Raw genomic sequence first — 15,595 nt, forward strand, 5'->3', positions numbered from 1 at the left:
AACTAAAAGACTCTACAACTATCCTAGAAAACAAAAAGAGTGGGTGTCCCCATTTGCAATGGGGTGGTGTGAAAACATCATAACACTTTCCAAGCATTGTAGCCATCTCAAATATGAAATAAATAAATAAGAAAAATAAAATATAATTGACATTATTAGTTTGTTTTCTTGTCACATCTATGTCAATCCTACATCATATTACAACATCATTTTGACCTTTTTTATATCAATGTGGTGTATAAAATCCTATGCTATAATAAACTCCAAATTATAATGTATAAAATTTTTATACAAGATTCACAAAATTCATAATCGCCTCATTAACACTCGTCTTCATTCTTAAGCCATTTTCCTAATTTTATCCATCACTAACACTTCATCCTACTCCGACGCACCATTCTATCTCAACCCATCCATTCTTAGCCCAAATTCTATCATTTCACGCCTCTATTTTCATTTTTGAGTGCGTATATGCATCTTTCATCCTCGCATGCCCTTGTGAAAGGGCATCTCTCTAACCATTATGTCACTTAGGCCATCCTCGTGCTCTCATCTCTCGTCTTATACTTTACACTTTGAAAAGTCACTATGTAGCTTGTTGATTGTCCTCCATTCAACTATTAGGTGTGTTAGAGTAATCGGGTCTTTACTTGATTAATTAAACGATATTTGTTTAATTAATTAAGTTCTCCTTTATCTCTTTTACACTTAAGCTGACATTAGGTGCATAATAATTAATTATGGGTTTCTTGACCTATTAGAGGTTGATTTCTTTTCTTTGTATCATTATCACATTAAACTTTTTGATAAATACAAAACTCTCATTCTTTTTAAGCATTTTTCTGTGTATTTGGTTTTTCTTTGTTGCTTCCTTGCTTCTCCTTGTAACGGGTTTATTTCAGCTTGCAGAGATCATATGCGCTCCTGTGGTGTTGTATTTCTCAACTCTCACAAGGTGGAGCTTTAAGAGCTTTTATGTTGACTTTTGTAAACATTATAACCTACCTCCATATATTTTGTTTGGAGGACCAGCTGCATTATTGGGCAAGTTCTTCGTCCAAACCCTTATTATTAAATTTTAATCACTACAAAATCAGATCTTGACATCAAAAAATAGTTAAAGTGTGCTAGACTGTAGGCGTGAGGATAGAAATGATCAAGAAAAGAACCACTCATTAAATTTTTCATAACTACAATCAAAAAAAAATGATACGAATGGTGACAATGCAACTAAAAGATACTCAATTATAACTATGAAAAGGATATGAACAACCACAGAAAGCCTTGACAAGTTCACTGGCTGCATATTGAAACATTATAAATAGAAATAATAGCTATGTTCCAGAGCATTTCAGTGTTGGGGATGGCAAGGGACAATTGTAAGGATGTCGGGCATTTTTTGGGCATGTGAGAGAGAGAGAGAGAGGCAAGTTTAGCTGTGTTTGAAATCAAAATTGAAAACTTGAATTTTCAGCCACGTTTATGAGTCTGATACAGGGCAATCAGCAGCTCGCAAGTCACAGGATAAAATGCATAATGAAAAGAAAACACACATATTGAAAGGAGGTGAAACCAAATATATATAACTCCCTAGAATGGTATATATATATATATATGCCAGCCAAATTTACTATTTCAAAAATATTTTGTGGTCAGTAATCCAAATTTACTATCTCAAAAATATTTTGTGGCCAGTAGTCCAAATTTACCATTTCAAAAATATATTTTGAAGTCAGTACTCTTGCAAATAATAGCTATATACTTCCCTGGAATGATGCAATATATTTCAGTCACATAAATAGAAGTACGAGGCATCTCCATATGCCAGCTTTAATGAACTAATGTTCAAGAATGTAGTAAGTAGTAGCAAATCATATGCAAAGACAACATAAATCTCCCAGGAACATCATGGTTACGAAAGCTTGCAACCACTAAGTAAAACTCAATATGTATTTGAAAAAAGAATCAAGAGGCCAGTCCATATTATTCAACAATCATGAATAGTTGAACAAACTTCTCATTCAACTGGAAATTTCAGCAGATATATGCATATACACAAGGCATTTGGTTATACAACTTATACAGTTCTGATCCCAACACGTCCAAATGGAAATCAGTAACTTCTTATTTCATTACTTCAGTATGATTTACCTCGGTGCTAGGCACAAGTACTCATCTACAAGGACTAACCATAGTTTGCCAGGAGCAAACCAAGAGAGAAGACAATTAACAACCTTAATAAATAATAGCTTAGCCATCCTCCCTATTCTGATTTAACAGTATAACAAAGAGAAATCTTTAGCATAATTGCTGTTGTGCTACCACAACTTTTATTCATTGTAAAGTTTGACTTCACCCTGTAAAAAAAGTTTCCCCAATTTGTCAACGTTGAGAATGTATAATCTCTCAACGGACGATTAGATAGAAATATAGTAGGGCACTTTGTACATTTCCAAAGCATATTCAATGCCTTAAATGTGTGAATCATAAAATACGTCTACTTGCTTGCAAACTCTTGATATTCCAGGTTCTCTCTCATCTCCAGTGGGATGCTCCCATCTGGCAACAACACCATCCCATGAAGAGCTAACAAGTGTTGGATATACAGGATGCCAACTGCAATCCCTCACAGTGGAAGAATGATACTCCAGTTTTGCAACTTGGTGCCCAGTTACCTGTGAAAATGAATACATCATACATACCCCTCTAAAAATTTTAATCTCCAATGGAAAATATGTCTGCATTCAAGCCTTCCACATAATTCGCTAGGAAGATCTTTTGAAAATCAGAGACGAGGAAAATGGTTAAGAAGAATACCACGTCATATATATAAACACTACCATCATGTGATCCTGTATAGATGTATTTTTGAGCAGTGCTGCAAAATGGAAAACAAAAATTGTTGGATGCAATATTCTAATATTCATGGAATTTATTACCTTATTATAGTACTTAAAACTAAAACTATTAGGCCATTTACAAGGCATTCTAAGAGATCCAATCTTTTGTTTCCCCTGACTAGCACAGACTTGGGGAAAAATTGCAGTGAACATGACGAAACCAGACTTAAGTCCCCTTTTAAGTCCAACTTTATAAAGTCTTTAAGCAACATTAACATGCAACAACAATCAACCAATAATACCACCACATATGCAACAGTGTCTATACAATAATTCCATTGTGTAGCAGACCAATAAAGCTATAATTTCTGAAGGGTGACATATACAGGTGAATGCACGAACAAGTGATAAAGAACAGAAAGAATCAGTATATATCTCATGAAGACTAATTAAAAATGATATTGACATGCACTGTCTCATACTGATAATCAAAATTAAACCTCAGGAAAGTATTATTAAAAAGCAGGGATATAACAGCTACTGAAAATCTATGTTCACCTGAAGACTGGAGAAAAGTAGCAACGGACAAGTGTACGCAAGACAGCATGTCCCCTGTATGTCATTAGAGATTGGTCAGAGGGATGCTTAAAATCCTTCCCATTCCCTGGATACTCCATCCAACGATAATCCCATCGAAAGCTTGGAACTTTCTTTGACTTCAGGCTGCCAGTACAAGAAAACATATTCCTTCAGGCTTCAACTATAAATAGGAATATCATTGAATATACAGAATTTGAAAAGGATTAGATGTAGCAAAGCCATAAATGAGTCCTATATTCCCTACATGCAGATAGAACAGATACAGAACAGCAAAGATTTAACAATAGAATGTGATATTGGATATGAAAATCCTGAAAACTCCAACAAGAAAAATGAACATCAGATACAAATAAACTCATATATTTTTTATTTACGGAGAAGCGGTCTCCCACATCTCCATATTTTTGTCAAAGTAATACTTAACTGCAGAGTTAAAGCATCAGTCTTCTTAAGGTTCTTTACAATATTGACAAGCTGCTCAAAGAAAATGACAAAAGGTGGAAAGAGTATTTACTATTGAAAAATTAAAATCTAGAAAAGCTCTTTAAAATGAGCAAAATAGAGGGCTAATTGGAAGTAATTAATGATTCACTTAAATTTCCCAAACAAATCATTGTTAAATTGTAAGTTTAAAGCACCGTGACAATAATGTGGCATATTTTCAACCTACCAAACAATCCAAAATATGTACGTACCTAAGATATATTATTGGCACATCATTTTATTTTTGTATTTTGCTAATTACTTTATTACATTATATGAATGTAGAATAGGATAAGCTTGCTTAGGTACATATGTACATGGGTAGGTTTTACATGTAACATGTACTTTCCTTGTTTTGTGAAGATGTACTACACATGTGACTTCATCTATTTTATCATATATTGGTTGTACATTCACATCTCTTGGTGGTGTATCGTAAATACACACATCTTGCTCACATATGAACAAGCCAATCCCATAGCATGTATTGCACCGTTCTAATAAGAATATCATTATTCTGTCAATTTAGTTTTTTTGTGTTATTTGTGATGAGCTCTTAGGCTTTATTGATCATGGGTGGCTAACTTTATGGCCAAATCTTACATGTTATCATAGTGGAAGTGCATATCATTAGTCTTTTGCATATCAAGGATTGTAGAACCCTTTTTTTTCTTAAAAAAAAATAGTAAGCTCTTCTATTGCATCCTAGGCCGATCTGAAGAATAAGGAAATTTGACAAAATAATCATTGTAGGTGCACTTTGGGGATCGGAGAAGCAAACAAATTTGAACTCACCATTGGGCCCAAATCATTTAAAAAGTAGATCTTGCCTTCTGTTGTGTCCCAATTGAAAATTGAAGGCTACATACCATGAAGGGTTTCATCAAGGAGGTGCTTGCACGACAAGTAGTCAACATTTTGAAGCATTCTGGACCAAATCCAACCCTATAATTGCATCCAAAATGTTAAAAAACTTTTAAGAACAACTATCAATTTGTCAATTGTAAGCACTTTGCCACTAGCCTTGTGAAAGTAATTTCCCCTATTGGTCATACGGGAGAACATCTATGTAATTGGATCAAGTATTGGTTTAATAAAAAGTATATGATGGATTAATTTGGATTAATGCGTGTCATGGGATTCCTTCAATAATTTATACCTCTATTATTTGGTACAAGCCACCTATATTCAGCCCTATAACATTCTCAAAATCTTTAATGTAAAATATTTACCACTTTTTGATCACCAAGATCTTGTGAGGGTGAGATGAGAGCATATAATGAAAGAATATTATTAAACACTTTCTAATCACCCTGATCTCATGAGGGCTAGGTGAGAGCATATAATGACTGAATCATGATTTTTTATCAGTAAATTACAGTCTTGGGGACCATTCCCTTTCTATATATATACATATATAATAAATATTTTACTTTTTATAGTTTTGGGATTTGACAAAAACCCCATATAGAAAAATAGGACAAGATTACAAAATCCCTAAAACAGCTTCTCTATTATAATCCTTTGACCTCTAAACTTTCTTTATCATAAGCTATATTATCTATTTCATCACCTTCCGTATTTTAAAAATTTAAACTATATATTATCTTCATCATTAAAGATCTCTGAAATAAATGTATTAACTTTAAGCCATGCATACCATCAATTGTTGTTAATACATTATAGCTTCGGTAAGATAAATGATTGAATGAGAGATAAATGAAGTCTCTCATTCAATCATTTATCCTATCGTTAAACTATGAGGAAAAACTTCAAGCTATTGTTCCTTCATTTGATGATCATTCTTCTTTGTATATGTTCAATCTACTTTGTTCGATCAATGCTTAAACTATCGATAATCATATCATAGCACAGAATACCGATTAAATCGGTTTACATTATAACTGAGATCACCGATTATTATCAGGCTAACCTATGTATTCCGATTTATATCGGTTGATATATTAAACAATGAACAACAATGGTTATCGGGATTAACCGATTGTTATCAGGTGTCAACTTAAGCATACACCGATTGGTATCGGATGATTAATTAAGCAAACACCGATTGGTATCAGGTAGCATGTTAAGTATACCCCGATTGGTATTGGGTAGCAAGTTAAGTATACACCGATTAATATCGGGCTGTTAATTAAAGTATACACCGATTGGTAATTGTAACGATGAGTCAAAGGGTGCAATCAAGTAATGTCTTGATCGGTCATGTCTAAAAGACATGACCGGTCAAGGCATTGGTTGATCCTCCCCACTTGCATATACATACCAATCGGGATTTGTGAGGACATCGAAATCAATAAATGCTCCTCTCACCTGCAATATAAAAGAAGATAATCAGACTTATCATATAAAATAGATAATACATAGATAAAAGTAAAGATAAACTAGAATATAACTTGCATATTGAATTGAGAATTGAACATCATTTACAATTGTTACCATACCTAATACTTGCTTCAAGAAAATTTGCACCTTTGGATGCCTTTTTCCACCTGTTGTGACGTTTTCACACATCGCCCCATTGCAAATGGGGACCCCCTTCTTTTTAGGCCCTCCCGGTCTTTTGGCTTGCGTTTTTGGGGTCTTTTCGCAGTAGTCTCGTCAGTCTCTCTGCTTTGCAAGTGTTTAAGGGTCATATTGGTCAAGTCTGCCTTTTGTTTGAGCAAATTCGGCTAAGTCTAGGACTCGTTTTGTGAATTTTAGGGTGTTTCGCCTTCTATCCTAGATTTTAGGGGTTTCTGTTAGGGTTTGGGGAAAATTGAACATACAACTGGAATCAGGACCCTTCAAGGAACCTCCCAGTAAAATTTGAGCCAAAATGGAGCAACTTTCTATTTTTAGAGAGTTCCTATTTTTTAGGGATTTTACTAAGTCCCGGATTGGTCTAATTTTGCCAAAAATTAAACTTACTATTTTTAGTAAGTTTCTATTTTTAGTGAGTGCTTTTCTGACCTATTTTGCCCAAACCTTGACATTTTGAAACACTTACTATTTGGGAAAATCTATTTTTGGCAGGATCTTCACAAGAAAACACTAAAAGCTGAATATCTTTGAAGACGCTGAAGACTGAACGTTCCTGAAGACCATTTCTAAATCCGGAAAAGTCAAAAGGCAGACAAGTTGGGTCAAAAATGGTTAAGTTCGGAACTCCTATTCTAGAAGAGGAAAGCATGCAAAATCATCCAAGTCCAGAAATTCACATCAATCCACCAATGTCATCCTGATCCGAAAATGGCCTGAAATTTGACGAAGTCTGGAAATTTTGAAGATCTTCCAAAATCCAGAATTTGCATTATGATTCCTATGGACCTGAAACCACTCTCAAACATCCTGACAATATATATGAAATATAACTTAAAGTATAAGTGGTACCACTTATACTTAAATGTTATATTTCATATATATACCCTGACGAAGAGCCTGGAACTTGTGAAACAAAATCCATCAATCCATGGACATGGCCAAAATGCGCCCAAGTCTGGACTCGAGCGCTAAAATGAAAAAGGCATTCACAAGTGGAAAAATCCACCTCTCCATGGACATGTTGAAAATGCGCCCAAGTCAGGGCTGGTGCACTAAAACCAAGAAGGCATTCACAAATGGAAAAATCCACCTCTCCATGGACATGTTGAAAATGTGCCCAAGTCAGGGTTGGGGCACTAAAACCAAGAATGAATTCACAAGTGGAAAAATCCACCTCTCCATGGACATGTTGAAAATGCGCCCAGATCTGGGCTAGAGCGCTGAAACCAAGAAGGCATTCACAGGAAGAAAATCTATGAATCCATGGGCGTAATGAAAATCTCACCTACGCTAAAAGAATTGGAATTTCGCCTAAGGCATGGAATCCAAGGAGTCAAGGAGGAATAAAAAACAAAATTCCCCTTGGGCAAATTTTTGAATTTGCTATTTTTAGACACCGAATCTCGACAAAGTGTGGAAAATTTTATAGATTCGGAATCTTGGCAGAATTCTCCATCCAATGAACTGACTCCTAAATTTTAGGAGGATCCCTAAAAATAGGGATGTTGAAAAGGAGACATGGACAATTCACAAAGTAATGGAAATTCCTTCCTTCAGGACATAATTCCAAGAAAGGTGAAAAATTGACTAAGTGTTGGAAATTCCTTCCTTCATGACAGAGTTCCTGAAAAAGGTGAAAATTTGGCTAAGTGTTGGAAATTCCTTCCTTCAGGACAGAATTCCAAGAAAGATGAAAATTTGGCTAAGTATTGGAAATTCCTTCCTTCGAGACAAAATTCTAAGCAAGGAAGAAATACACCCAAGGATGAATTGAACATAAAATTTCTAAGGCAAGGAAAGAATCAGGGATGAATTGACCAAGAAATTTCCCCCCTAGGAAAAAATTTGAAAAATCCATTTTCAGGGCTCAAATGACCTCCAAATTTAGAAATTTTTGAAGATATGGATACGTGAGAGAATTCTCTCTGTCCTGGACGAAAACCCTAAAATTGTGGAAATTCCCAAAAAATAGGAGATGGTGCAGAATTGTTGAAAATCTCCTCCAGAGCAAGGAGAGTTCGAGAAACTTCAAGAAAAATTCTTCATGGATCAAATTCTTCTCTCTTGAAGTTTTCTCTCTCCAAGGTTTTCTCGCCAAGTAGCAGCCGAGTCAACGGACGTTGAATTAATGAAGCATCTCTCTGCATGCAGCCGTCACATTTATGGCATTATGACAGATTCCTTCTGAATGCAACCGTCACATTTATGGCATTATGACAGATCCCTTCTGCATGCAGCCATCACATTCAGAAGATGATGGTGCATTTATGGCATCATGGGTGATTTTTGCATGAAGGTACATTCATTGCATAGTGGGCACTTCTGGAATGTAATTAATTGTAATGGGATGGAATTAATTGTATATGGGCATGATGGGTTATTAATTGGAGATTCCCACCTTGTTGCATCTTTAGTGAAGAATCTTTAGAGGAAACCCTAATTAGGGTTTTTGCATGTAATCATGCCCTGAGGCCTATATAAAGGGGTGACCCCCCTCATTTGTAAAGGAGGGAGCTTTGTCTAAAATTGTTGCGATAAGTTTTGAGATAATAACAGTGAAACATTGTTCTATGATTGTGTCCACTTAAGTTATTTTTTCAAAGCTTGCATGGTTTCACCTTCCTCACTTAGAGTAGAAGTAGTATAGTGCTTTGATTTCAATGGAGAATGTAATGGTGTTTGATGAATTTCCATGGTTCATACTTTTTGCATCTTGCTGATTGTAAGTTGTAGTGTAAAGTTAGTCTGAACCCCTTAAATTTGTGCTAAGTTTGATTGTAGATGGTTGTTTGGATTGCGTCATTTTGGGTATTCAAATGTACTTTCTCGATTTGAAAATCCTCTGGTATCCCCAGAAGATTGCACCGGTTCTTGCAGAGTTGTAGTTGATCTTGGCGAAGCAAAGCTTGGTTTATTTGGAATTTGTCCACCAAAGCAGTAACTGTTGATATCATGGCCCTTAGGAATAGATTTAGATCCTTCTGAACCCTTTCCCTTTTACTTTCAGTTCATTTCAGTCCGTTCGAAGCAGCAGCATCGCAAAATTACCATATCCGATGATGGAGTTCCAGCCACAGCAAAGAAGTGAAAGAACCATGCAAACGTAAAGCCCCTTGGATTACCAGCAATCAAATCAGCCAATTGAGTCACGTCCGTAGCATAAAGGAACCTTGGAGTCGATTGTCTGATCTTCCTACAATCTTAGCAGACAATCGTACTTTGATCAAGAGAGAGTGAAGTGACCATTAGGCAACTTTATTTTGTGTTCGACGTTGTCATATAAAACACGTCAACACCACCCTCATGTGAAAATCCGATTTTGATGAGGTTGCCAAAGGTTGTTGACAACACCATTGTTTACCAAGAAAATTCCATTCAGGGGAGGCAATCCCACTCCTTGCACCATAGAAGAAATGACTCCATTCAAACCCCCTAGGAACTAGCTCTTGATCAGAATTTCTGCCATTTTCATCACCATTTCCTTAGCTTCACTAGGTTCAAGAGTAGTGTAATGTCCCCAACTTTGGCTTAGAAAACAACGAATATTTTAAGAATTAATATATTTTCAAATGTTTGATAAATTTACCGAGTTTTTGCCGATTTTTTGTTGAGTCTCGGGTTCTCAAAAGTTTTGGGCCAAAATAGTTATTGCCGAGTAAGAGTTTTTCATCTTTGGTATTTACCATCTCTTAGCCTCGTTCGTAACCCCATATTAGGAAAATGTGTAATGTCCCCATTTTTCCAGTGATAGCTCAAGAATCTTAGATTTACCTGTTGGTCGTCTCAGCAGGCAAATGATGGGGTTAGGAGATGTTTGCTCCACTAGGAAGAGCTATACTTAGCCAATTTTGGAGCTTGGTGGGAAATTATTCAATAAAGCTTATAATAAAAGCTTACAAGAGGTTATAAGTTACTTTCTTCTATTAATAGAAAATTTTAATAAAAGTAACTTTATGAAGTTATAACTTTATTATTCAAAAGTTAATAAAAGTAACTTATTAAGTTACTTTATGACTTAATAAGTGACTTTATGATAAAAATTTCCTTGCACACATTCCTAGGAGAGTTTAATAATTAAAAAGTGGTTAAAATTTCATGATAAAATAACCCTCTTGCTGGGCGTACCTTTTTAAGAAGAGAAGATTCTTTTGGAATCTTGAAAAGATGCTTTTAGGGGTTTGATTTGGGGTTTTGGAGAGAAAAGGACTTGTATGTGCATTTTGGGATTCATTATGATTGAAGATTTTTTAGAAGAAAACTATTTTGCAGCTGTGGGGATTGGAATTGGGGATGTAGACCTCCATTTCTAAGAGAAAGGACAAAAACCCTTTCATATATTGTCAATTTGGAGTGCTGGGAATGCTTATATCTAACCAACAAGGGTATTAATCAGAGGAATTTTGACACTTACAGCAACAACTAATCATGAGAATCAGATCTGAGCAGTTAGAGGGCAGATTTTGGTGAATTATTGTCGTTTGTGGCCAGCCATACCTCTCCCATCTTAGCCGTACACTCCTAGCTTGCCTGGGAATTCATAGAAAATAAATTGGAGTGTTTACATCTGGTTTTTTTGTGCAAATTTCATTGTCAGCATTAAGAATAAATAGAATCATTCTTTCAGGTTTATGATATCATTGGAGAGAGATATGAACAAATCAGTGTGGAAAATTGACCAAATTCAGTGAAGTCTCCTAGGGCCCTGAAGGAAACAGCAGCAGTTCTATCTATTTGTGCAAGATTTGTTTTTGATAATTATTATTTAGGAGAATAAAATCTCAATGAGCAGTTAGAACACCTTGGAAGCTCCTGTAGCAGCAACTGGATTCATTTTAGTCAATAAAGAAGCCCTCCAGGCAAGGCGTTGGACTCCTGGTAGGCCAATTTTGGCATATCATCATTGAATTCCACTATTTGTTGGCATTTGTTAATTGCTGTTAGAAAATCAGTCAATCTGAAAATTTACTTCCAGTCATTAGTTTATGTTTTATCGTTGTTATTCAATTGCATTGTCAAATTCCCAAGGCATATATATTGCAAAAACACAAAAAAGCATAAAACCTTAAAAACAAACATATAAAACCAAATTCCCCTACCACTGGCCTAAGAAATCAGAATCCGAAAATTAAATCAGATTGCTACATTCAGTTCTCGGCACCTTTCAAAAAGCCCTTTCAGTGCAGATCAAGGTAGCAAGTCAAGTGTTAATGGCTCCTTGCCTTAGCAATTGCTTTTGATGGAAAAGGAAGAGGTAATGGGTGGAATTTTGGAGATGGGATTGCAGGCCTACCAAACAACTAGTTGATTTACTTGTGTCACATCTTTGTCCTGGTCCTATATACATTGGGACTTCATTCAACACATCTCAAACTGGTTGCTAGAATAAGAAGACAAACAACCATTTCATCTTTTCTTGTAAGGGATAGAGATAAGAATAAGGATCCCCTTTTCCACTCACAATTAGCATGAATAGGATCTTTAAAATGAAAAATTAAAGATATCAACATCCTCAAAAATCTTCCAGTTCACCAAATCATCATTGTTGTAAAATGTTATGACATTAATCTAAAGTCATCTTCATTGTTTGTCAATAAAGCTTTAGTTTAAGATTTGTCCATAGTTCAATTCTGGAATTGATCACATTTTCTTTAGTCATTCTAGTTGCAGAATTGATAAGAATACCTGTTTCTTTGTTAATTTCTCTAAAAATATGTTGAACGATGGATTTCTCCAATGAATCTTGGAATGGCCAAACTTGTTGGAGGAAATTATTAATTTTCCAATTTTTGTAACTTTTTCTTTTTCACAACATTCACTATTATCATAAACTTACCTTCAATTTCTACTTTTTTGCAACCATACATATTGCAAATTTGAAATTTGTAAGCCCACGATGACGGCTTAGAACTCTACTTCATTTTTAGTTCCCTCTTTTAGTTTTTTCAAAGTTGCTTTAATAATCTTACATTCTTTGTTTCTTATGATACATCTAGCTTCAAAAGTTCCTAGATTACCTTTGGAAGCTCCATCAAAGTTCATCTTGTACCACCCCTTCAAGGGGCGGTTCCTATTGCAATTATTTTCTTAATTTTGAAGAACAAACCCTCCAACCCCATTAACAAGGGGATTCTTTAGGCCCTGCTAGTTTCTAGCCATTTCATTGTCCCAAAATGTAAAGGTTTTCCCTTTTAAAAATTGAGAAGTTGTTATGTTATTTATTACCTCTACCAAAGCTGATTCCAATTTATTAATATATATATATATATATATGTTTTCTATAAGAAAAATGCTTTGAAAAACATAACAATAAATTGCAAAAGTAATATAGATGCTAAATCTTCAAAGAATAACACACAAATATGAACAAAGCTTCAACAATAAAATGTTGCTTTAGTGGTTACAAAACATATGTTTTCACAATAACTAAATTTTCAATAATACAGAACTTCTTGTAAATACCAAAATAAATGTTGAAATTCAAACAAGTTTTGAAGTACAAATATAAACTTCAAATCAGATTGGCCTCATGAAATCAAAGGGTTTTAATTTTTTAATCTTCAAGAGACCAAAGGGGTTTCATCCTCCAATCTCTAGAAACCAGGAGTTTATGGCCTCAAATCCTATAGTTGAAAACAAATCTCAAACTATGACAAAAAAGGATTGAATAAATTGGCAAAAGTCTCAAAGGATAATAAGCCCTTTCAATATATAGCACTAACAGGCCTCATTTTGGGTTTTGCAAGAACCTTTTATGGATACCCACACTCCCATGCTATTTATTATTATTCTATTTGTTGCTGCCAAATCATGGCCTCTTTAATTGAGAAAATAAGGGTAGAAACAAAATAAGCTCAATAATTAAAAAGAGACATTACACACCCATGAATCCCTTATGGTCCATAGACTTCCTTTGGGGGTGGCCCACATGGCCATCAACCCCACTACAGACAATAGCCCAACCCCTATGACTAAATTTAAACCTCTTATTTCGTAATTGCTATCAAACTTGGCAGCATTCCTCTTCTTTAACAATTCACTAGATTTGGTGATAAGTTTGGCAAATCCATAAACTTTGACAACAGATTTGAAAATTCTTCCATATTTGGCAGTGTTTCCCTACTCTAGAAATCCTCTACAATATTTGGTTATTATCCAACTTTGGCGAAGATTTTGGAAAAACTTGTTAAATCTAGCATTTTTTGTCAAATGTCATGTCCCCTTTTTGGAAGTAGACTCATGGATAAGACCTCCATCCTATCCCCATTTCCTATAGGCCAAAGGGTAAACACAGGGTAAGCATGTCTCCACACGTGTGGAGACGTGTGGAGATATGTCTATCCATTGATGTGTCTTCTCATTCATATATATACAATCCACGAACAGATCGGTGAAAGGTGTTACAGCAATTGATAAGTACATGCCTTTGAAGATCGGTCTATTCTTCACACTCAGCAATATAATCATACTTGGCGAATTAACTTACTGTGTGCATTTATTATTTCCTCCTTACACTTGCAGCAACTTGCAAGATTCATAGGTTATTAAGAGCATCATTTGTGAAACATAAAAATTAAAAGATACCTATATTCTATCTACTAAGAAATCTAATCTACAATAACAGCATCGCTCCCTTCCATTGGCAAAGGAAGCAAATTCGCTCCCTTCCATTGGCAAAGGAAGTGAGCGAAGTTGCACATAGTCAAATTTTGAGATTGCTGATTGAAAATTGAATTCATTGCTTGGCAAAAGGCAGCATATGATGTTCAAAGGGTGTCTTAGGGTCCTTAGAAGGCAAGGGGAGGAAGTTCGTTCCTAAGAAGGAGCAAAGGAAGTGATATTGCTCCTATAAGGGAGCAATGGAAGTCACTTCACTCCAATGAGGGAGCAAAGGAAATGACTTAGACATCAAACTTTGCAGCATCATTTCAAACTTTGCAGCATCATTTCATCAATTTGTCCCTTCATTTGTCATATCAATGATCGGATGCAAGGTTGTAATCAAGGTAAAGCACAAGAAATGCTTAAGATTTTGTTCCTCCATTCACTCAAATTCACCTGATTGCCTTCAAGTATGCAATGGAGGTCATGCTGCTCTCTTCCATTGGCAAGGGAAGCAAGTCCGTTCCCTTCCAATGGCAAAGGAAGCAACTTCACTCCCTTCAATTGGCAAAGGAAGCCACTTCGGTCCTATTGGTTCACGTTTTATCATTTACCAAACATTAGAATAAAAGATCCAAGGATACTCTACCCTCTCTTGAACAAAATCACTACATGTGCCAAGATTGCGAGAAAGACCACATGGCAATCCAAGGTTTATATGTGCGAACAGGCGACTTTGTGTTGGACAGCTACTTTGGTTATGGATGCTGAAATAAAAGGGGGACTTACGCTTGGCTTGTTCAATTCACAATGAAGATCCATCGTTTGGGTTTTGAATCATGGACTTCAAGAAAATTGAAAAGGAGATAAGGGATAAGAGGTTCTAATCTATTCCTAAGAATTCAAGAGACAATATTGACTAGGTGAACCCAATAACAACACTTTGCTTCACCACGCTAGGACAACTACACAAAGTGGGTGCAATCTTCAAGGGATGTGCTTATGACTTTCACATCATGATTAACTACCATCAAATCGAACAATATTCATCCAGACAGAAGTTAAGCATCCACAAAGCAAGCTCAAACTAACTTTACACAATGAACAAAAATCATCTGTCCATCAAAAGTATGAGCAGAAGATTCACCATAAATCAATACTTATCAAATCTTGCATTTGTCTTACATACATGAAATAAAATCTAAACTATGATGAGGGATAAGAACCATGCAAACTCCAAAATAAGAGAAGTAATCACCATCAATTTGAACAATGCATTACTTATTACTTTGGCAGTCATAAATAACAATTTGCTTATCTCAACATGTTTTGCAACATGCTCCCATGATTTACAAATGAGGGGCGAGCTCAATTTATAGGCTCCCCAATTACCATTCAATGGCCAGGATTGATTTCAAATCAACGGTCAAGAATACAAAATAAAACCCTAATTAGGGTTTGCTACAACTAGCTACCCCTCGACCAATGACAAAATTACATTTGAGGACACTTGTCCTTCTTGCTAAACATAA

General features: G+C 35.4%; 1 protein-coding gene across 4 annotated transcripts in view; it reads right to left on the reverse strand.

The window, feature by feature from the left end:
* Nucleotides 1-1,932: 1,932 nt before the first annotated feature.
* Nucleotides 1,933-15,595, reverse strand: part of LOC131077149 (LEC14B homolog) — a 39,907-nt gene continuing 26,244 nt past the window's right edge. For all 4 annotated transcript variants that reach the window (XM_058014578.2, XM_058014581.2, XM_058014577.2 and 1 more), the window contains exons 9-11: nucleotides 3,399-3,563; nucleotides 2,818-2,878; nucleotides 1,933-2,675 (exon numbers count right to left, since the gene is read on the reverse strand). In XM_058014578.2, coding sequence (XP_057870561.2) covers nucleotides 2,472-2,675; nucleotides 2,818-2,878; nucleotides 3,399-3,563 — 430 coding nt within the window. In that variant the 3' untranslated portion in view covers nucleotides 1,933-2,471. The remainder of the gene's footprint in view (nucleotides 2,676-2,817; nucleotides 2,879-3,398; nucleotides 3,564-15,595) is intronic.

The sequence above is a fragment of the Cryptomeria japonica genome, chromosome 9 (assembly GCF_030272615.1).
Source record: "Cryptomeria japonica chromosome 9, Sugi_1.0, whole genome shotgun sequence".
Taxonomy (NCBI): Eukaryota; Viridiplantae; Streptophyta; class Pinopsida; order Cupressales; family Cupressaceae; genus Cryptomeria; species Cryptomeria japonica.